Below are 24,599 nucleotides of genomic sequence, written 5' to 3' on the forward strand. Positions count from 1 at the left end.
GAATGGTGTTAGGTCACCTGATAATTTGGAGGCACCCTACCTTCCTTGTCCCAAATGTTTCCTAAACATTCTTGCTCTGATCTTCCTAGTACTCTGTGGCACGGTCACACAGTCAACTTCTTGGCTCCTGTCATTCCCTTTCAGACTTTAAGATCTTCCCTCATACCTCTAATAATTTTCAGGACCAAAGATACAGAGTCCCAGATGGAGGAGGACCACTACTAACGAGAAACGACGGACTCGTTTGGTCTATTTGGGGAATGAGTAACGAAAATAAACCGAACTCTAAGCCGGGCGAGGTGGCGCACGCCTTTCATCCTTCATGTAGGAGGCAGCGGAGTTCCAGGCCAGCGACAGAGTGAAATCCAGGTCAGCCCGGGCCTCAGTGAGACTCTGCCTCGAAAACCCAAAACAACAACAACAAGCCGAACTCTCAACCATTACTATTCACCCACCTAAGGCAGCAGAGTTCTCATTGTTAGAGAGTTCACGAAAATGGTTGGCAGAGAAAGGGTCAAGAAGACGCGGAGGGTGAAGGGGATTGTGGGAGAGCTGGTCGTCCCGCGCAGCCTCATGGGAAACGTAGTTCAAGGATCTCCGACATGGCAGCGCCCAGGTGAGGTGGTGTGGAACGCTGCCCTCGGCTTCCTGGGGCTTGAATGGGTCTGAATGGTGAAGGAGAAAGCAGCCGAGGGCTGAAAACCTTGCCCGAGCCGGAGGAGAAACGCGCGGCACTTCTTGGGGCGGGAGATAGGTCGCGCGTCCTCGCTGGCTCCCGCCCGCTCCCTCAGGTCTCGTCTTTCCTCCCCGCCCGCGGAGACCCCGAGCCTCGAGCGCGCGGTGGCCGGGCCGCGCCCCCGCCCCCGCCCCCGCCCCCGCCGTGCGTGGGGTCCTGCTCGGGTTGACTGTGCGCCGGCTGTGGTGGGACGGTGCCCCAGTGGTGTCGGAGAGCCAAGGGTGTGGAGCTGACGGCCCCGGGCCCTTCCAGCCGGTGTCCACCGGGGAAGCGAAAGGCTCGCGTGGGCCGTAGGCGCGCTCTTCGGTCCTCGCGCCTGTTGGTGGGGTGGCGTCAGTCTCTGGTTTTACCAGTGTTGTGCACTGCTCAAGTAGACGCCAGTCTTCCGAAGCCAACACACACACCTGATGATAGTACAGTGTAAAACTCCGGAGACATATACACTAGGTGTTAATGAAAACGTTCAAAGGGCTGCCCAAGTTGAAATTCTGGAGAATTTTTAGTAGCCAAGTTGGCAATTCTTAGTTTTATTAAACAAATGTTCAGTGCGTGGCTCATCGCTACCAGATTCTGTTTAGGTGCTGAATGCTGCAGGGTAAATAATGTAGAAAAATTCCTGCTTCATGGAGTGTACTTTCTATTCAGTTATAGGAAGAGTAGAATAAGCAAATTAGTATACAAAGAAAAAGAATTCACTACTTCGTGGAGTGTACTTTTCCATTCAGTTATAGGAAGAGAACAGAATAAACATTAAATTAGTATAAGAAAATATGTACAACTTGTTAACATGATATGAGAACTACAATGAATCTTTTCTAATTGCTTAGAACCTTTGCTTTCTTTTTAATAGGTAATGCAGTTTCAATACTACTAAATTCAAAAGTCCTGAAAGAGGAAAGCTTGTTGCAAGAAAGATAAAGCAAGACACTGGGAATGTTCAGGAAGCAGGTTTTATTCAGGCCGCAGCCTGGTTCGGAGGATGCAAGTCCAGATTCTGAACCTTGAGTTGAGGGAACACAATTTTATACTTTGGATTGTGAGTTTTAGCAAAGAGAACATGTTAATTGGCAGAAAAGAAAAGAAAAGAAGAGAAGAAAAGAAAAAGCAGAGGGGAGGGAAGGGAAGGGAAGGAACAGATTGCAAGGAGTGAATTTCTTTTGGAAAGGAGGGAAAAAAATGCAAGAGGTCCCTGTCTGCAATAGACGTGACAGGATGGATGCCTATAGCCAGCTGCAATCCTGTTAACAGACAGCATTTGTTGACAGATGTACAGAAAGAGAAGATCAAATCTGCTTAAGTCTTTGTTTTCTTAATCTTTTCCTGTTCAGTATGTCTTATATCATGCTTATTGTCATTCCTGTGAATATCTAGGCATTTCCCCTCCTTGGAGCCAAAGCATGTCACCATTTCCTCATGTGTTTTAAACATTCCTATGTTTTAGGTCTCATTTGCTAGGGATTTAGGGTCTTTCTAGTCTCTGCTAGCACAAGAATACTATTGTTGTTGGTACTTCCTGTCATGCCTGTGTGAAGATGACGCCCGTGCTGTTGTCACAGAGACAGTGTCTGGTAGGGTGTACGGGGAGGTAAATGCAGCAGAGCCTGTTTCCTCTCCAGAATGGCCTTACCTCTGAACATATGCTCAGGCTGGAGGTGGCTGAACTGGGTCCAGCATGCTAGTGTCCTAGTGAATAGGGACCTGACTCCTATCACACGGTAACACACATGCAAGCAACTCTCTCACATTGGATATCACCAAGGCCTTTTCTTCTACCTTTGTCCCCTCCTTGCTTTCTTTCCTGCTATGCCTCCAGTGTAGATCAAGTAGTATTTCTATTTCTCAAGCTGTGTTTTGCAGGTCTTCTTTCTTCCCTATATGCTGTTCAACTTTTCTGCTTCACCTAACATATGTGCTGTGTTCTAGGAAGCAGGACTGCTGGTCCCCTTGAGACCTTAGCAGCTGTGTCAGCATGCTCCTTGTTGAAGTGACTCAGATCTGCTGTACCATTATATTGCACTGAAGTGGAGGAAAATGAGCCCTAAAGGCTATCTGGATTTGTCTTTCTTCACATGCAGATACATTGTTTCACTGAGGGAGGGAGAAAGGAAAAGGACAGTTCTGGGGCTCCATCTGCTGGTGCCAGACTTACTGGCAAAATTTTCAAATGACGTATGTTACAAATAATCTGTTTTGTTTCTTCCACCTTGCTGTGTTTTTTCATGTGAAATATTGAGAGAAGAAATTCTTCAGTATCCTTGTTCTTCAAGACATATTTCAGAGTTGTTTTAAAGATGGAGCCCTTGGAATGGCTATAGAATAATGCATTTTTAAGATTAACAGCTGGTCCTTGTCTTGTTAAGTCAGCCTGAACTGGCTCTTGAAAATTGACAGTAATGTAATTATAATTTTAATACTCTTAACAAAGCTATCATAGGCATTGTTAATATTGTTTCTATTTACATAAACGGAAGCACTCACGATCATCTATTTAATAAGGGTTGAGGCTGACCAGTGAACATGGCACCTAGACTCCTAAACACTGTTATACTGTCTTGTAGCATTAAATGAGACTCTAGAGAAGCACAAAAATTATGATGTAATTCTTGTTCCCAAAGAGCTTACAGTCTAGAGAAAGGGTACAAATATTAGTAACAATAAATATACCTAATACAGTGTTATAAATCTCTAATTATTCTCTTCTATAGTGTTGACTCTTAAAAGCCATCTAACCTCAGTCTTTAAAAACCACTTCATATTGTCACCTGCTAGCCAGACATTCAAACTGTATGTTTCACCAGTGCCTTAAACACATCATGTCTGACATCTGACTCATGGCTTCTCTTCTCAACCTTCTTGACTTTCCAGTTGTGAGATGACATCACTATTCTCTCAGTCACTCAGTCTTCTGTTAGTCAGCAGTCTTTGCTTCCTTTTTTCTTCACATTTGGGTAGTCACAAAGGCCTGTTGATTCTGCCTGAACTTTTACACATGTGCTCTGTGTTCAGGGAAGCTGGACTGTTAGCGTTTTTCTTCTGTTCTTAAAGACTAATAGAGTTTTGACTGTGTTTATAAGTTTTTTTAAAAAATAATTTTTATGAGCTGGGCATGGTGGCTTTTTCTTTCTTTGGTTTTACGAGGTAGAGTCTTGTTCCAGCCTAGACTGACTTGGAATTCACTGTCTTGTCTCAGGGTGGCCTCCCTCTGCCTCCCAAGTGCTGGGATTAAAGGCATATGCCATGCCCGACTTAGGTGCTACCTTATGCGTCTGGCTTATGTGGAGCCTGGGAATCAAACCTGGGTCCTTAGGCTTTGCAGAAAAGTGCCCTAACTGCTTAAACATCTCTCCAGCCCTGTTTATGAGTTTTGAAATAAAATTTTACTTAATTCTGAATTTATATCTTTTTTTTTTAACTTTGGAGAATTTGAAATGTACAGAATGGGTCAGTAAACAATCTCTGCTCTAAAAAGTTTGTGTCAGCTGGGATGGTGGTACAAATCTATAATGTTGGCACACAGGAAGCTGAAGAAAGTAGATTTTCATGAGTTTGAGGCCAGCCATCACTACATAGGGAGACCCTGTTTCAAAGAACAAACATACAAAATGATGCCTATATTTTACTATTTTTGCTAGACATGACCAGTTTTATTTTACCATCTGCTCTTGATCACCTTACTGAATACTTTTTGAAATGGTGGTTTTATCCTGAGTTCATATGAGGCTCCTTCCAGTTTGCAGTTATCCCAACTTTTTCTGTTACATCAATTTCTCTTTTTGTTTTGGTCACTAGTTCATGTAAGTAACCAACCATTTGCACTTAATAGTATGTGTGATATTCTTTCATTGTTTGTTTTCTTCTACTAACATAAACTTGCTTAAAGCATGTGCGATGTGATGTGGTTGTGTGTTTCAGGGTGCTGAGACCATAACAGGTATGTGTGCTCAATCATTTAACATTCATTAATCCCTTCTACAAATATTTACTGAGCCCCTACTGTGTGCTAGCATTCCTGCTCTACTGGAAGTTACTTTGTGGTAGAGGGGTTAAGCAGCCAGATGAATCATCATAAATTGTGTTACATTCTGTGAATAAGACAAAATTGGCTACTGTGATAAAGCATGATGTAGGGGCTGATTGGCAGTGATAATAAAGGCCATTTGAGAGTTCTTTATAACAACTTAATGACTGATTTATTTCAGTAAGATCAAAACAATTTAAAAAATATTAATTGCAAGCAGGGGGAGACAGCGAAGAGGAGGGAGGAAGGGAGAGAAAGAAAATTACTGAGAATGTGAATATTTGGGTGCACCAGGACCTCTAGCTGCTGCAAACAAACCCTAGATGCATGCACCACATCATGCATCTGGCTTTACATGGGTTACTGGGGAATCAAAGCAGGGTTGTTAAACTTTGCAGGCAAGTGCCTTAACCACTGAGCCATCTCTCCAGCACTCCAAAAAATTTATAGAGTTCTTGTTTCTGTTATTTAAATACTATAAATGTGAAAACATGATATGCTGAGTTCTAAAAATAATAAAACAAACACCTATACTCATTAGATTAAGAAATACCATTTAATATTCCTCTGACGTTTGGTTTATTTTTCTTTCCCTTTTCCATAGAAATAACCTTTTTAAAAAATTGTGATTATCATTGTCTTGCTTTTCTTTATTCCTAAACAATATTTTTTTGCTTTTGGGCTTCAAACTGTAGGATTATAGCATATATGATTTTATGAATTTTTTGCATTGTTTCTTCCTTCTCCTCCTCCTCTTTGCTTTACCTGATGATAGTGAACTTGGACTGTGGATATCTTATGTAGGACTTCTTGAAGAATGCCTGTAGGAAACTGTGACCTTTATGAAGCTAAGACATTAGAGCCCTCAGAGATATCACTAGATGTTTCTACTTCTTTGTTACATTTTTAGGTATTTATCTTCTGTTTCTTCTCACTAGAAAGGTAAAATAAGAATTAAGGAAAATTATCACAGAAATTTTTATGAACTATGGAATATATGAGTAACATTATTCTTTTGGGACTTTGAAGGTTGACCTCTATATTTTATTTTGTAGTACTGCTGTGAACATCAGTAATCACCTTGGTCTGAAGCTCAATAAAACTGAGAAGAAATTTTTAAGGAAACAGACTAAAGCCAAGCATACTTTGCTGAAACATGAAGGCATCAAGGCAGTGTCCTATGCCACTCAGGTGAAATAAAGATGTAGATGTATTGATGTGTGTTGCAGTCAAGTTCACAGTGCTAGTAGAAATCACCCAACCAAGAGCAGCTTGTGGGAAAAAGAGGTTTATTTTGGCTCATATGTTTGAGGGGAATCTCCATGATGGTAGGGGAAAATGATGGCATGAGCAAAGGGTGAACATCACCTCCTGGCCAATATAAGGTGAACAATAGCAACAGGAGAGTGTGCCAAACACTGGCAAGGGGAAACTAGCTATAGTACCCATAAGCCAGCCCCAACAATATAGTACCTCCAGGAGTCATTAATTCCCAAATCTCCATCAGTCGGGAACCTAGCACTCAGAACACCTAAGTTTATAGGGGCCACCTGAATCAAACTACCACATTCTGCCCCTGACCCCATAAACTGGTAACCATACATTATGTAAAATTCAATATATTCACTCATTTTTAAAAGTCCCAATAGTTTTTATGAATCCTAATGATGTTCAAACAACCCCATAATCCAAGATCCTTTAACTGAGCCATAATACCAAAAATTCCGCCCCCCCCAAAGCTTCATAATAGCACAGAATAAACATTCATACTACAAAAGATGGAAATGGGCATAGCAAAGAAATATTCAGCCAGCACAAGATTTAAACAATCAGGGCAAACATCAAACTCTGTAACTTCCATGTCCAACAACTCTAGTCAGTGACAAATCTCTAAGTCCAATAATTCTAACCAGCAACAAGTCTCTGGCATTCCAATTCTGCCCTTCCAACAAGGCTACTCACAGTCCTGGAAAACTACATCAGGCCAGCAGCTCTCCTTGGCAGCCATCTCATGGTTCCAGCATCTCCACTGGGTCTCCACTGCAATCCATGGTTCATCCTCATGGCCCCATGGGGTCTCCATGCAGGCATCCAGCAAACCTGCTTCACACTGCCCAGGGCCATTTCCAAAACACAAGACCATATTGCAAACTCAAAGACCCTCTCTTTCCTGCATTTTTTTACACCACAGTAATAGGTAGGGTGCCAGTTTGTTAATCCAGAGGGGAATAAAGCAGACTTTGAAGAACAGGACACTCCTTGAACACTCAGGGCCCCTTCAAAAGAGTTTTCATTCTTCCTGTTGCCCTAGTGCAGATCAGCTGGCCCTGTCTCATAGGTTGTAATCTGTCAATTGCAGCTGAACAGACAGAAGTTCACCCAAAGAATTTTCTGTGCAATGTCCCTCTGCTCACACTAGTTCATTTCTACGCAACTCTGCACAACTTCTCAGGACATGGGCGTAACAGCCAGTTTCTCCCACAAATGGCTAGCCCAGTCCAAGGAAAGCTCTTTCTCACCCTCATAAGCCAAACCTCACAGTCCATAGTTCTTACTGCATTCAGGTCTTTCAGCTCTGACCAGAATAGTCCATCAAGCTTTATTTCCCGCACTGCAAGGTGTCTTCTAGGCCAAGGTTTCAAATCCGTCCACATTCCTCTTGAAAATTGGCTCCAGGAGGCCCAAACGACACAATTAGGTGTCTAGCAGCAAGATACCACTCCTTGGTACCACTTTAGTGTTGCAGTCAGGTTCACATTACTGGTAGAAATCACCCAAGAGTAGCTTGAGGGAAAAAAGAGGTTTACTTTGGCTTATAGGCTCAAGGGGGAAGTTCCATGATGGCAGGGAAAATGATGGCATGGACAAAGGGTGGACATCGCCCCCTGGCCATCATCAAGTGGTCAACAGGAACAGGAGAGTGTGCCAAACAATACACTGCCTCTAGGAGGCATTAATTCTCAAATCTCCATCAGCTGGGAACCTAGCATTCAGAACACCTAAGTTTATGGGGACACCAGAATCAAACCACCACAATGAGTTAATGCAGCATATGAATATGTTTAAGTAATAGTTTAAGGCTGTAATTGTTTAGTGGATTGTTGCATCCCATAGCAAATATACATGTGATAATATATGCTAACTTCCCACTTGGGGTTTTTCCATTCTAAGCCTAATCTAGAGCTTGAATTTCAATTGTTAGTATTGGTTCAGCTAGAACAAGATGTGTATATGTATTAATAATAACATTGTACAAATCTTTTCAGTTGATGTTATGCTTAATATTCTAAAATTCAGACAGAAAACTATGTTTTGAGAGGTTATATTTCTTAATATAAACTGCTACGTGCTTGCACAGAACCTGCAAGCTAGATCTGTGTTTTTATGTGATCTTCCTTGTTCTTACCTTTGTCTATGGTTTAAGTTTTGTTTGGTGGTATGCCATGAGACACTGTTTACTTACTAGGCCTATTTAAAAGCTCTTTGGTTATCTGATGGCAGTAATTAAACAAGGCAGTAGGAGAGCCTGAAGTTTCCTGGGCTTTGAATCAAAATTCAGCTTAAGGCTTCACTTCTCTTATTTTGATGCAGCACTACTTTAAATATTTGTTTCGTTTTATTTTGTTAGTTAATTTAATTTTATATTTTGTTTCTTTGACGTAGGGTCTTGCTCTAGCCCAGGATTACCTGGAATTCACTATGTAGTCTGAGGCTGGCCTCAAACTCACAGCAGTATTCTCCTATATCTGCCTCCCAAATGCTGGAATTAAAGGCATGTGCCACCACACCTGGCTAATTTATGTCTTAAAAATATATTTTTTTATTTGAGAGAGAAAGAGAAAGAGGTAGATAGAAAGAGTGAGTATGAGCACACCATAGCCTCCTACCACAGCAAAGAAGCTCTAGACTCCACTTTGTGCATATGGCTTTATGTGGGTGCTAGGGAATTGAACCTGAGTCATCAGAGTTAGTCTTTGCAAACAAACATCTTTAACTGCTGAGCATTCTGTCCAACCTGATTTACTTTTTTATATTTTATTTTTAAAATTTATTTATTTGAGAGAGAAAAAGAGGCAGATAGACAGGGAATGGACATGCGAGGTCCTCTAGTCACTGCAAATGAATTCCAGATGCATGTGCCACCATGTACATCAGGCTTACATGGGTACTGGGGAAACAGAACCTGGGTCCTTAGGCTTTGCAGGCAAGTACCTTAATCACTAAGCTATGTCTCTAGCTCCTAATTTACTTTTGAAATAATTTTAATTGAGAGCTTTGAAATATGAACATACTGCAACTTGGTTGTGTTCCCACCAGATTATCTTCTTATGTCCCTTCTTCAAGCCCCACTTCCACTGAGGACCCTCCTTAGTGGGGACCTCCATCAGCACTGTGGGGTCATGAATATACTAGTCAGTTCCTGTGAGACAGGTCCTCACAGTACACATTCCCACCTTGTGGCTCTTACATGTTTTCTTCTTCCTATTCTGCAGAATTTCCTGAGCTCTGGAGGCAAGCTGACTAAATTGCTTTAACTGAATTCATTTTTGTGAGCAGGAATATTTTTTATATTTTGTGTTCAATAGAACCTGTAATTTATTTTTTTGAGCTACTTTCTTGATTTTTACGTCTTGGTAAACATTTTAATAATGGTTATTTTCAAAGTATAGATTCTGGAAAAGTATAGAAATAGTTCTGAAACCCAGCCATCCAGTCACTACCTTAACCTAATTACTCTGATCTTCAATTTATTGTATAAAAGGGGGGGGGGGGCTCATATTACCCAAATCAGTTTACTCTGTTACTATGCTATTTAGGACTAAATAGGTAAAAGAATATGGATCATATTACCCAAATCAGTTTACTCTGTTACTATGCTATTTAGGACTAAATAGGTAAAAGAATATGGACCATTCTCTGGTAAAAACTATTATGTGACAATGGCTCGCTTCTTCCCATTCTTACTTTCTTCCTTTTCATTATGTTAAATTTATATTTTTGAGCTGTGAGTTATCTCCCCCCGACCCCCAAGGTAGGGTCTCACTCTACCTCAGGCTAACCTGGAATTCACTGTGTTCTCAGGGTGGCCTCAAACTCTCAGTGATCCTCCTACCTCTCCCTCCCGAGTGCTGGGATTAAAGGTGTGCGCTACTACGCCCAGCAAGTTATCTTTTAATTTACATTTATGGTTATTAGGAAATGAGTATCTCACTGATATATTGGCTAGTTGAAAATAAATATTTACAGTATAGGAATACTTTTATTTCACAAATATTTAGTATATTGGTGTACATACTTCGACCACCACAAAGAAACCTTTTCCAGTTATGTCTTTGTAGAAATATTTACAATATTCCAAATTATTTTAAAATAAACAGGTTCACATCAACTGCTTATGTTTCTTTCTTTTCTTTCTTTTTTTTTTTTTTTAAGAGCCTGGTTGTTGCCAATGGTGGTTTGGGTAATGGTGTGAGTAGGAAGCAGCTGCTCCTGGTTTTAGAGCCATGTGGGCATGTGGAAGCTCTCTTCATGCCACCTAACAAGCCCTACTCACTTGTAAGATACAAGACTGTGGAAGAGTCCAGAAAAGCCTATACTACCCTCAATGGAAAAGAAATAGTGGACGACTTGGGACAGAAGATCATTCTGTACTTCAATTTTGTGGAAAAAGGTATCTTACAGTCATCATGTAAAGGGTGGCTCATGCTTTGGTGTGGGTTTTCTCTTCGTAGACATGAGGTAGGGTGGGGTTCTGTTACTGTGAAACACAAAGGATGTCAGTTAAGCAGGCTGTATCAAATCTTTTTTACAATTATTTACTTTCAAGCAGAGAAACAGAGATAGAAATACATGTATATACATATATATATGGGGGGGAGAGGGAGGGGCGGAGGGAGGGAGGATGGGAGGATGGATTGAGATTGGGCACACCAGCCCCTGCAAACAAACTCTAGGTACATGGTGCCACTTCTTGCACCTGGCTTATGTGAGTACTGGGGATTCGAACCCGAGCCGTTAGGCTTTGCAGGCAAGCACCTTAATAGCTGAGCCATCTAACTGGCCCTGTCAAATCTTCTTTAAGCACCTGTTTGTGCCACATATCGCACTAGTAGTCCAGAAGTGTTGAATCAAGGCCCCAAGAATGAACTGTAATGGGTTACAGTGCTTATGTGTCAGTCGGCATCATTGTGGCGAATACCTGTAGCTGTGAGAGATCCTTCAAGCCTTATGTGGGGACTGTCCAGCATATGCTGTGAGTGTGGAAATGTTCATATCTATCTAATACATGAACATAAGGGAGTGTAATTGAATGGATGAATAATTAAGGTATTAGAGATTTATTTACACAGTGGCTATAAAGATTATTAGATTTTGTTTTTTACCTCCACCCCATGGGAATGAAGTGCTTTGAGTTGAATTTGATGTAGACATCAAATATCATGTTTATTTACCACTAATTTAAAGCAATAAAAGAGTTCTGTTTGGATATGTTTGGGACAAGTGATTGAAATATCAAATTTATGGTTTTGTAAATGGCATTCAAAGGAAAAACTTTATTTTTTTAGGTTCTGAACTTTATTATTATTATTATTATTTACATCAGGGTCTCTTCTAGCTCAAGTAGATCTGAAACTCACTCTTTAACCCAGGCTGGCCTTGAACTTATAGCAATCCTCCTACCTCAAACTCAGCTTCCCAAGTGCTGGGATTAAAAGTGTGCACCATCATGTCCAGCTTCATGGTTTGTTTTTGTTTTGGTTTAGTTTTTTTTTAATTTTTATTTTGTTTTTGGTTTTGGTTTTTTTGAAGTAAGGTCTTTAGCCTACGCTGACCTGGAACTCATTCTGTATTCCCAGCTTGACGTTGAATTCACAGTGATCTGCCTACTTCTGCTGAGTACTGGGATTAAACGAGTGTGCCACCATGCTTCTTCATGTTTTTTTTTTTTTAAATTATTTAATATGTATTATAACAGGATATACTCTCATCCCCTCACCCTGGATCTTGTTACTTTGGGGGCCCTCCTCAGTGGGGTTATGGTATTCATTGTGGGGTCATGAAGGCCTTAGTCAGTCCCTGTGGGTTAGGGGTAGGGGTGGAGACTGTGCCTTAGGGTATTCCTACCCACTTTGTGGCTTTTAACTGTCTTTCCACCCCCTCTTCTGAAATGTTCTCTGAGCTATAACAGGGCTGTTGGCAGTCTGCTTTAGTGTTGAGTTCTTTGAATCCTCTAGATTTCTTTTTTTTTAAATTTCTTTTTTAATTTTTATTTATTTGAGAGAGACAGAAAGAATGATGCAGGGAGAGAGAGAGAGAGAGAGGGAAAGAGAGAGAGAAAGAGAATGAGCACACCAGGTTCTCCAGCCACTGCAAACGAACTCCACATGCATGCGCCACCTTGTGCATCTGGCTTTTGTGGGTACTGGGGAATCGAGCCTAAAACTAGGGTCCTTAGGCTTAACTGCTAAGCCATCTCTCCAACCCACTTTCTTTTTTTAAATAATTTTTTTAAAGTTTATTTTTATTTATTTATTATGAGCACACCAGGGCCTCTAGCCATTGCAAACATACTGCAGACATATGTGCCACCTTGTATAACTGGCTTATGTGGGACTTAGAGAATTGAACCTGAGTTTTTAGGTGTCATAGGCAAGTGTCATAACTGTAAACCATCTCTCTAGCCATACCTCTGGATTTGTGTTTTGATAGGTTTCGATTGATCACTGTGTCTGTCAATATCAGCGTGGAGCAGTTTTCAGGCTGGCAGTAAGAGCAGTATTCATATCGCCACTTCCTCTGCAATTTCTCCTGGGCCCTAGCAGATGTGGTAGACGTGGAAAGTCTCATGGTAGACAGTTAGTTCTCCACTTGTCTTATGGATAGATCCTGGCTCTCCTCTGTTTTCTCTGCCATTTGTAAGATAAAACAGATTCTCCGACCAGTAGTAAAAGTATCTTGCATTAAAGGGGTTAAGTTATTTGAGAATTTTTCTGGTGTGTAAGCCCACTGTTCTCCAGAGAGTAGTGGGGGCTTCTCTCTGAAGTCTTCATGGGTTTGTGAATTACATTTTTATACATGTATGCCATTGTACTGTGCCCATATCTTCCCTCTTCTGAACACCCTCATTTTTTACCTCTCCCTCTGTATTTAACAGGGTTCTCTTGAGCAGAGCAGATAGAATGAATATATGTATTTGAAAAGGATTTATACAGGCTGGGCAGACCCAACACTGGCTGTTTGCAGGCTGGAGAACCTGGTGGCTACTCAGTCCACAAGGCTGGATGCCTCAGCAGTCCTAATTTGGCACTGAAGGCCTGGAGGAGTCCTGGAGAGCTCCTGGGCTTCTGTCCACCCTGAAAGGCTGATGAAGTGGTTTTAGTGTCTGTAAGAGATGGTGAGAGGGTAGCTGTATTCAGTTATAAGTAGCATGGGCAGCCAGGCAAAAGGCTCTGTGCCCTGAAGTTTCTTTACATATAGTCCACCACCAGAAGGGCTGCCTACTCTGCAGGGGGAAGTTTTTCTCTATCAGTCCTTAGAAATACCCTCATAGAGCCACCAAAGAGGCATATTTCTTACTTAATGCTAAGACTTTAAGCACTACATTGAGTAAGAGTAGAGAGAGGGCACCCTTGTCTCTTTCCTGATTTTAGAAAAAAATGCTTGCAGTTTCTCCCCATTTAATGTAATTTTGGCTGTAGGTTTGCATATGTAGCCTTAATTATGTTGAGGTATATTGCTTCTTTTTCTAGTTCTTTTTTTAAAAATTTCTGGAATTTTATTGTGAAGGAATCTTGAACTGTTAGTGGCCTTTTCTGAATCTAATTTCTTTTCCTAGTTATGGGCTCCCTTATATTTATTGATTTGTGGATGCTGAGCTATACCTAGACTGAAACGACCTTGATCATGATGCATAGTCTTTGTAATGTTGAATTCTGTTTGCAAGCATTATATTGAGAGTCTATATTAATCAGATAAGTTAGAAATTTTTAAAGACTTTCATAAAGATATATTTCTTTTTTTTTTTCTCTCCAAGGTAGGGTCTCACTCTGGTCCAGGCTGACCTGGAATTAACTATGTAGTCTTAGGGTGGCCTCGAACTCTCAGTGATCCTCCCATGTCTGCCTCACGAGTGCTAGGATTAAAGGCGTGCACCACCACGCCCAGCCATAAAGATATATTTCTATGTGGATATGGTCCTGTTATCCCAGCACATAGAAAATGGAGACAGGGGCTGGAGAGATGGCTTAGTGGTTAAACGCTTGCCTGTGAAGCCTAAGGACCCCGGTTCGAGGCTTGACTCCCAAGGACCCACGTTAGCCAGATGCACAAGGGGGCTCATGCATCTGGAATTTGTTTGCAGTGGCTGAAGGCCCTGGCATGCCCATTCTCTCTCCTTCTATCTGCTTCTTTCTCTGTCTGTCGCTCTCAAATAAATAAGTAGAAATATTTTTTAAAAATTTAAAAAATAAAAGAAAATGGAGACAGAAAGAATAGAGAGATTCAGGCTAGCCTGGGCTACATTGTAAGACCCCCCTATCTTAAAAAAAACGGTATCTTTAGGACTGGAGAGATGGTTTAGTGGTTAAGTGCTTGCCTGTGAAGCCTAAGAATCCCAGTTCAAGGCTTGATTCCTCAGTACCCATGTGAGCCAGATGTACAGGGTGGCAAATGTGTCTGGAGTTTCCTTGCAGTAGCTGGAGGCCCTGATGCACCCATTCTCTTTGTCTCTGCCTCTTTCTCTCTCTGTCTGTTGCTTTCAAATAAATAAATAAATAAATGAAAATAAACCAAAATAGTTATCTTTAGAAATTATCTCATTATTCTCTTTATTTATATATGTTTAATTTAAAATCTGACAACCTTTACAAGTGTTAAGAACTAGGTTACTCGCACATTTTATGTACTTCTGGTCAGTTTTTAAACCAGAATGGTTAGAGATTGAGATAGGGTCTTGCTGTGGCCCAGATTTGCCTCAAACCCTCAATCCTGGTGCTACAACCTCTTGAGTAATGGCATTACAAGAATATACCCCCTACCCCCAGCAGGAATAAGTTTTAATTAGAAAATACTGTCCTTGAGCCGGGCGTGGTGGCGCACGCCTTTAATCCCAGCACTCGGGAGGCAGAGGTAGGAGGATCGCCATGAGTTCAAGGCCACCCTGAGATGACAGAGGTAATTCCAGGTCAGCCTGGACCAGAGTGAGACCCTACCTCGAGAAACAACAAAACAAAACAAACAAAAAAAGAAAATACTGTCCTTGGATAACTCAATTGAGTATATGAAACATTCACTATAAAAAAATTGCATTAGCCAGGCATGGTGGCGCACGCCTTTAATCCCAGCACTCGGGAGGCAGAGGTAGGAGGATTGCTGTGAGTTCAAGGCCACCCTGAGACTACAGAGTTAATTCCAGGTCAGCCTGGACCAGAGTGAGACCCTACCTCGAAAAGAAAAAAAAAAAAAAATTACATTAAGTATTTTTAGGACCATTCTGTATATAAAACCCTTCCTTAGATTAAATTACACTTCTAAGACTATACAAACCATCTTAATAAAATTTAATAATATTAAAACAATTGTAAATTAAGAATAGAATCATGGTACTAATATTTTGATATATGCTATCTCCTGATAGCAAACACAAGAGATAGTTTTTAATTCTTCTTTAAAATAATCTGGGGGCTGGGCTGGAGGGATGGCTTAGTGGTTAAGGCATTTGCCTGCAAAGCCAAAGAACCCAGATTTGATTCCTCAGGACCCATGTTAGCTAAACGCACAAGGGGGGCACATGTCTGGAGTTCATTTGCAGTGGCTGGAGGCCCTGGCATGCCCATTCTCTCTCTTTCTCTCTCTCTCCCCTTTCTCTGTCAAATAAATAAATAAATAAAATAGGGCTGGAGGGATGGCTGAGTGGTTAAGGCATTTGTCTGTAAAGCCAAAGGACCCAGGTTACCCAGGACCCATGTTAGCCAGATATACAAAGGGGTGCATGCGTCTGGAGTTTGTTTGCAGTGGCTGGAGGCCCTGGCATGCCCATTTTCTCTGTCTAGTCTCTCTCCCTTTTCTCTGCCAAATAAATAAATAGAAATCTGGGGGCTGGAGAGATGGCTCAACAATTAAAAGGCACTTCCTTGCAAAAAGCCTGATGGCTTAGGTTTGATTTCCCAGTATTCATGTAAAGGCAGATGCACCAAGTGGTGCATGTGCCTGGTATTTGTTTGCAGCAGCTGGAAGTCTATGGTGTGTCCATATTCATACTCATTATCTCTCTCTCTCTCTCTTTCTTTCTCTCTGTTTCTAAGACTCTCGAATAAATAAATATAATACTTTTTAAAGTTTGGGAAACGGAATAAATTACTTGTATAGACTACATTTTAAGTATTTTTTCAAAAGTTTTCTTTTATAATTTTTTTATTAACAACTTCCATGATTGTAAACAATATCCCATGGTAATGCCCTCCCTCCCCAACTTTCCCCTTTAAAACTCCATTCTCCATCATATCCACCCCCCTCTCAATCAGACTCTCTTTTATTTTATTCTTTTATTTTATTTTCTTTTATTTTATTTTATTTTCATCATCTTTTTCTCCTATTATGATGGTCTTGTGAAGGTAGTGTCAGGCACTATGAGGTCATGGATATCCAGGCCATTTTGTGTCTGAGGGGAGCACGTTGTAAGGAGTCCTACCATTACTTTGCCTCTTATATTCTTTCTGCCACCTCTTCTGCAATGAACCACGAGCCATGGAAGGTGTGATAGAGATATTGCAGTGCTGAGCACTCCTGTCACTTATTCTGAGTCATCCCAAGGTCACTGCCATCTGAAAAGAGAAGGTTCTCTACCAAAAGTGAGAGTAGCATTAATATATGAGTATGAACATTAAGAGAAGTGCTTACTGGGCAGTTTGATGAGCATATATATATATACATTTAGCCAAACAGTATCAGACATTACACCCCGAGGGCTCATCACTACCCCTGTTGTAGGTTTTCAGTATCAGGGATGTATTCCCTCCCATGGAGGGCAGTTGGTTTCCACCATGACAGGCATGCCACTATTGCATCCATTGGCTCATTTGGCCTAGCTGGCCAAATACAAGGCTTTCAGTATCCACTGTTGAGTATCTTCACAGGTGATTTTTCTCTCTTCCATTGAACTGCATGCAGTATGGCTTCTTCCAGCTTTCTGTCAGTTGGTCTACATGGAGGAGGTAATCAGCTCAGTTCCAACAGGATGTCTCAGTGGCCTGGCAGCCCAAGTATGTGGAGTCTTCAGCAACAGGGTGTTAACATCTATTCCTGGTGGGAAACTAAGGGCCTCGACAATGGCCTGTAATATATTGGGGGCATCAGAGACCCCCTGGCCAACAACTTGTGGAAGGTATCCCATTCCTGGCACTGAAAATTTTCTAGTAACAATCTGTGGCTTCTGTGTGTTCCATTGTCCAAAAATGTAGGTTTCCATGTGATTTATTTATATCCTCTTAGATTTTGATTAGCCCTCCCTCCACCTTTTCTTTACTCATTCACTACTGCTAACCTCATTTAGGCCTTTTGACCCCCATTAATCTATTCTTCTACTTACATATATACAATATCATCCTATTAAGTAACCCCTCTCTTCCTTTTTATTCCCTTTATTTCTCTTTCCTAGCTTACTGGCCTTTGTCACTGAGTTTCTTCCTACTCACACAGAAGTCTAATCATTTGTAGCTAGGATAGACATATGAGAGAGAACATGCGGCGCTTGGCTTTCTAGGCCTGGGTTACCTCACTTAGTATGATCCTTTCCAGATCCATCCATTTTCCTGCAAATTTCATAACTTCATTTTTCTTTACCGCTGAGTAGAACTCCATTGTATAAATGTGCCATATCTTCATTATCTACTTATCAGTTGAAGGATATCTAGGCTGGTTCCATTTCCCAGCTATTGTGAATTGAGCAGCAATAAATATGGTTGAGCAAGTATCTTTAAGGTAATGAGATGTGTCCTTACGATATATGCCTAGGAGTTCTATAGCTGGGTCATATGGTAGATCTATTTTTAGCTGTCTTAGGAATCTCCACACTGATTTCCACAATGGCTGGACCAGATTGCATTCCCATCAACAGTGTAAAAGGGTTCGTCTTTTTCCGCATCCTTGCCAGCATTTATGATCATTTGTTTTCATGATGGTAGCCAATCTGACAGGAGTGAGATGTAATCTCAATGTAGTTTTAATCTGCATTTTCCAGATGACTAGGGATGTAGAACAGTTTTTTAGATGTGTATATGCCATCCCTATTTCTTCTTTTGAGACTTCTATTTAGTTCCATAGCCCATTTTTTAATTGGGTTGTTTGATTTCTTATTAGTTAATTTTTTTAGTTCTTTGTATATCCTAGATATTAATCTTCTATCAGATGTATAGCTGGCAAAGGTTTTTCTGTAGGTTGCCTCTTCACTTTATTCACAGTGTTCTTTGCTGTACAAAATCTTTGTAATATCATGAGATCACAGTGGTTAATCTGTGGTTTTATTGCCTGAGCAATTGGGGTTATATTCAGAAAGACTTTGCCAAGACTAATATGTTGAAGGGTTTTCCCTACTTTTTCCTCTAGCATTTTCAGTTTCAGGTCTGATATTAAGGTCTTTAATCCATTTGGACTTAATTCTTGTGCATGGAGAGAGAGAAGGATCTATTTTCATCCTTTTACAGATACATACCCTGTTTTCTCAACACCATTTGCTGAAGAGGCTGTCTTTTCTCCAATGACTATTTTTGGCATTTTTGTTGAATATCAGGTGGCTGTAGCTACCCGTATTTACATCTGGGTCCTCTATTCTGTTCCATGTCTGCTTTTGTGCCAGTACCATGCTGTTTTTGTAACTATGACTCTGTAGTATAGGTTAAAATCAGGAATGGTGATACCACCAGTCTTATTTTTGTTGCTCAGTATTGTTTTAGATATTTGAGATTTTTTTGATTCCAAATGAATTTTTGGATTGTTTTTTCTATTTCTGCAAAGAATGCCATTGGAATTATGATGGGAATTATATTAAATGTGTAGATTGCTTTTGGTAAGATTGCCATTTTCACAATATTGATTTTTCTGATTCAAGAACAAGGGATGTCTTTCCATTTCCTATTGTCCTCTGCAATTTCTCGCTTGAGTGTTTCAAAGTTTTCACTGTAGAGATCCTTCATTTCCTTTGTTAGGTTTATTCCAAGGTGCTTTTTTTTTATGATGCAATTGTGAATGGGAGTGATTCTCTGATTTTATCCTCTATGTGTTTGTTGTTAGCATTTAGGAAGGCTACTAATTTCTGTGTGTTTATTTTGTATCCAGCTACATGGCTATAGGTGTCTATCAGCTCTAACAGTTTGCTTGTAGAGTCTTTAGGGCCCATTATGTATAGAATCATATCGTCTGCAAATAATGCTGACTTGATCTCTTCCTTTCCAATTTGTATTATGTGTGTCTCTTGCCTTCTTGCTATGGCTAAGACTTTCAGTACTATGTTAAATAAAATTGGGGATAGTGGACACCCTTGTCTTGTTCCTGATTTTAGTGGAAAAGGTTCCAGTTTTTCCCCATTTAGTAATATGTTGGCTATAGGCTTGTCATAAATAGCCTTTATTATGTTGTGATATTTCCTTCTATTCCCAGTCTCTGTAGGACTTTTGTCATGAAGGGATGTTGGATTTTGTCAAATGCTTTCTCTCTATCTAATGAGATAATCATGTGATTTTTGTCCTTCATTTCATTTATATAATGTATTACATTTATCAATTTGTGTATGTTGAACTATCCCTGCATCTGGGATAAAGCCTACTTCGTCGGGGTGAATGATCTTTCTGATATATTCTTGTATTCTGTTTGCCAATATCTTGTTGAGAATTTTTGCATCTATGTTAATGAGGGAGATTGCTCTGTAATTTTCTTTTTGTTCTATCTTTGCCTGGTATTGGTATCAGGGTGATGCTGGCTTCATAGAAGGAGTTTGGTAGGATTCCTTCTTTTTCTATTTTATGGAAAAATTTAAGAAGCAATGGTGTTAGTTTTTCCCTGAAGGTCTGGGTATAATTCACCAGCAAATCTACCTGGGCCTGAGCTTTTTTTAGTTGGGAGATTTTTGATAACTGCTTGGATCTCCATATTTGTTATAGGTGTATTTAAGTGATTAATCTCATCTTTATTTAATTTAGGTAGGTCATATAAGTCAAGGAAATCATCCATTTCTTTCAGAATTTCATACTTAGTAGATTGTGCTTTTATCGTATGTCCCTATGATTCTTTTGAATTTCTCTGTTATCTGTGGTGATGTCACCTTTTTCATCTCTAATTTTAATAATTTGTGTTTCTTCTCTCTTTCTTTGCATCATATTTGCTAAAGGCTTATCAATCTTGCTTATCCTTTCAAAGAACCAACTCTTTGTTTCATTGATTCTTTGGGTTTGTTTTTGGTTTCTATTTTATTAATTTCTGCCCTAATCTTTATTATTTCTTCCCGTCTACTAATTTTCAGGTTGCCTTGTTCTTCTTTCCAAGGATTTAAGGTGAAACATTAAGTTCTTTTTTTTTCAAAATTTTTATTAACAGTTTACATGATTATAAAAAATATCCCATAGTAATACCCTCTCCCCACCAACTTTCCCCTTTGAAATTCCATTCTCCATCATATCCCCTCCCCATCTCAATCACTCTCTCTTTTGTTTTGATGTCTTGATCTTTTCCTCCTCTTGTCTTGTGTAGGTAATGTCAGGCACTATGAGGTCATGTATATCCAGGCCATTTTATATCTGGAGGGAGCATGTTGTAAGGAGTCCTACCCTTCTTTTGGCTCTTACATTCTTTCCGCCACCTCTTCCGCATTAGACCCTGAGCCTTGGAAGGTGTGATCGAGATGTTAGTCAGTACTCCAGTCACTTCTTTCCAGCACTATGATACCTTCTGAGTCATCCCAAGGTCACTGCCATCTGAAAAGAGAAGATTCTCTACTCAAAGTGAGAGTAACATTCATATAAGGGTATAAATATTAAGAGAAGTGCTTACTGGGCAGTTTGATAAGCATAGTATATACATTTTTCCAGACACCAGCATACGTTACACCCCTAGGGCTCATGACTACCCTTGTTTTAAGTTTTCAGTATCAGGGATGTGTTCCCCCCCCCCCCCATGGAGTGGGCCTCCAGTCCAATTGGAGGGCAGTTGGTATCCACCATGACAGATGTGCCACTATTGTGCATTATGTTCTTTACTTGCAACCTTTCTAATTTCTTAATACAGGCACTTAACATTATAAATTTCCCTCTTAGGATTGCCCTCATTGTATCCCAAAGGTTTTGATATGTTGTATTCTCATTATCATTTGACTCTATGAATTTTTTGATTTCCTTCTTGATTTCTTCATTGATCCATTCATCATTTAGTATTGTATTGTTTAGTTTCCATGATTTTGTGTATGCTCTATAGCTTTTCTTGCTATTGATTTGTAGTTTGATCCCATTGTGATCATATAGAGTTCAAGGAATTATTTCAGTTTTCCTGTATTTGTTAAGATTTGCTTTGTGTCCTAATATATAGTCTATTTTAGAGAATGTTCCATGTGCTACTGAAAAGAATGTGTATTCTGCAGCATTTGGATGAAATGTCATGTATATATCTGTTAGGTCCATTTGTTCTATGACCTCATATAACCCAGATGATTCTGTGTATTTTTTACTGGGATGACCTGTCAATTGATGAGAGTGGAGTGTTGAAGTCTACTACAACTGTGTTATCTTGGTTTGGTGTTATCTGTAACCTTAGTTCTAGTAGTGTTTGTTTGATGAATTTGGGAGCCCCCATGTTAGGTGCATATATGTTTAGGATTGTAATGTTCTCCTGTTGGAGTGTGCCTTCAATCAGTATAAAGTGACCTCCCTTATCTTTCCTAACTAATGTTGGACTGAAGTCTACCTTGTCAGATATTAGGATAGCAACCCCTGCTTGTTTTCTAGGCCCATACTGTTTTCCAACCTTTCACCCTATGATAGTGTCCATTCTTTGTAGAAAAGTGAAGGCGTTTTTTTGGAGGTAGTTGTTTTCCCCCAGAGCAGACATGCCACAATTGCACTTTTCAGTCATTTGGCCTGTCTGGCCAAACTTGAAGTTTCCAGTGTCCACTATTTTCACTGCTGATGACTTCTGTCTCCCATAAGACTGCAGAGAGTGCAGCTTTTTTTTTTTTTTTTCTTTTTCAAGGTAGGGTCTCACTCTGTTCCAGGCTGACCTGGGATTCACTATTTTGTCTCAGGGTGGCCTCGAACTCATGGTGATTCTCCCACCTCTGCCTCCTGAGTGCTGGGATTAAAGGCGTGTGCCACCACTCCAGGCCCTTTTTCTAGCTTTTAGTTGGCTGGGCTATAGGGAGAAGGTTTTCTGCTCAGCACCAACTTGATTTCTCAGTGACTTTGCCTCTCAGGCATGTGAAGTCTTCAGTTATAGGGTCTTAACCATCTCTTTCTCATGGAGAACCAAGGGCCTTGGCAATAGCCTGTAATGTTTTGGAGGCAATGGGTACCTCCCTGGCCTATGACTCACTGGAAGGTATCCCATCCCAGGCACTGAAATTTTTGTAGTAACAATCTATGGCTACTTTTAAGAAAGTAGATTTTCATATGTCTTATGCAGAATATCTTGAATTTTGATTGGCTTTCCCCCTTTGCCCTTTTATACAATCTCTTCTCCTGACCTCACTTAGGCCTTTCCTCTCCCTGTAATCTGTTCTTCTACTTACATACATACAATACCATCCTCTTAAGATCTTCTCTCTCCTCCCTCCCTTATAGCCTTTTTCTAGCTTATGGGCCTCTGTTACTGATTTTTGGTTCCAGATCACACACATCTATACATTTGTAGCTAGGATCCACATATAAGAGAGAACAAGTGACATTTGGCTTTCTGGGCCTGGGTTATCTCACTTAGTATAATCCTTTCCAGATCCACCCACTTCCCTGCAAATTTCATAATTTTATTTTTCTTTTCTGCTGAATAGAATTCCATTGTGTGGATATACCACGTCTTTATTATCCATTCATCTGTGGATGGACATCTAGGCTGGTTCCATTTCCTAACTATTGTGAATAGAGCAGCAATAAACATGGTTGTGCAAGTATTTCTTAGGTAATGAGAAGATTCATTAGGATATATGCCTAAAAGTGCTATAGCTGTATTATATGGCAAATCTATTTTTAGCTGTCTCAAGAACCTCCACACTGATTTCCACAATGGCTGTACCAGATTACATTCTTACCAATAGTGCAGAAGGGTTCCCCTTTTACCACATCCTCTCCAACATTTATTGTCATTTGTTTTCTTGATGGTAGCCTTTCTGATGGGAGAGAAATGGAATCTCAAGGTAGTTTTAATTTGCATTTCCCTGATGGCTAAGGATCTGCAACACTGTTTCAGATGTTTATATGCCATGTGTATTTCTTCTGGTGAGAACTCTCTATTTAGTTCCTTAGTCCATTCTTTGACTGGGTTGTTTGATTTCTTATTGTTCTGTTTTTTGAGTTCTTTGTATATTCTGGATATTAATCCCCTGTCAGATGAGTAACTGTCAAAGATTTCCTACCATTCTGTAGGTTCTCTCTTTGCTCTATTCACAGTGTCCTAGCAATTTCAGAGTTTCAGGTCTGATATTAAGGTCCCTGATCCACTTGGATTTGATTCTTGTGCATGGAGAAACACAAGGATCTATTTTCATCTTTTTACATATAGATTTGCAGTTTTCCCAGCACCACTTGTTGAAGAGGCTGTCTTTTCTCCAGTGAATATTTTTGGCAAAAATCAGATAGCTGTAGCTGCCTGCATTAACATCTGGGTACTCTATTCTGATCCATTGATTTACATGTCTGTCTTTGTGTCAATACCATGCTGTTTTTGTTACTATGGCTGTGTAATATAGCTTAAAATTGGGTATGGTGATACCACCAGTCTTATTTTTGTTGTTCAAAATCGTTTTGGCTACTTGAGGATTTTTTCTGCTTCCAAATGAAATTTAGGATTTTTAAAAAATATTCCTGTGAAGAATGCCATTGGAATTTTAATGGGGCTCACATTAAATGTATAGATTGCTTTTGGTAAGATTGACATTTTCACAATATTGATTCTTCCAATCCAAGAACATGGGCTATTATTTTCTTTGTGTCTTCTGTAATTTCTCACTCGAGTGTTTTAAAGTTCTCATTGTAGAGCTCTTTCACTTCCTTAGTTAAGTTTATTTCAAGGTTTTTTTTTAAGGCAATTGTGAATGGGAGAGATTTCCTGATTTCATTCTCTGCACGTTTGTTGTTAGTATGTAGGAACACTACTGATTTCTGTGTATTTATTTTGTATCCTGCTATGTTGCTAAAAGTGCTTATCAGCTCTAACAGTCTTTTATGTATAGAATCATGTCATCTGCAAATAGTGATAATTTGATCTCTTCCTTTCCAATTTGTATCCCTTTCATGAGTGTCTCTTGCCTTATTGCTATAGCTAAGACTTCCAGTACTATGTTAAATAAAAATGGGGACAGTGGACACCCTTGTTTTTTAGTGGAAAAGCTTTTTGAGTTTTTCACCATTTAGTATTATGTTGGCTGTAGGTTTGTCATAAATAGCTTTTATTATGTTGAGATATGTTCCTTCTAGTCCCAGTTTCTGTAATACTTTTGCCATGAAAGGGTGTTGGATTTTGTTGAATGCCTTTTCTGCATCTATTGAGATGATCATGTGATTTTGTCCTTCAGACCATTTATAATGATGTATTACCTTTATTGATTTGTGTATGTTGAACCATCCCTGCATCCCTGGGATAAAGCCAACTTGGTTG

General features: G+C 39.9%; 1 protein-coding gene across 1 annotated transcript in view; it reads left to right on the forward strand.

Annotated features, from left to right (window-relative positions):
• The first annotated feature begins 399 nt into the window (after positions 1-399).
• Positions 400-24,599, forward strand: part of Alkbh8 (alkB homolog 8, tRNA methyltransferase) — a 77,465-nt gene continuing 53,265 nt past the window's right edge. Inside the window, exons 1-3 of the mRNA XM_045145690.1 lie at positions 400-616; positions 5,810-5,945; positions 10,188-10,425. Coding sequence (XP_045001625.1) covers positions 603-616; positions 5,810-5,945; positions 10,188-10,425 — 388 coding nt within the window. The 5' untranslated portion in view covers positions 400-602. The remainder of the gene's footprint in view (positions 617-5,809; positions 5,946-10,187; positions 10,426-24,599) is intronic.

The sequence above is a fragment of the Jaculus jaculus genome, chromosome 3, assembly GCF_020740685.1.
Source record: "Jaculus jaculus isolate mJacJac1 chromosome 3, mJacJac1.mat.Y.cur, whole genome shotgun sequence".
Lineage (NCBI taxonomy): Eukaryota > Metazoa > Chordata > Mammalia > Rodentia > Dipodidae > Jaculus > Jaculus jaculus.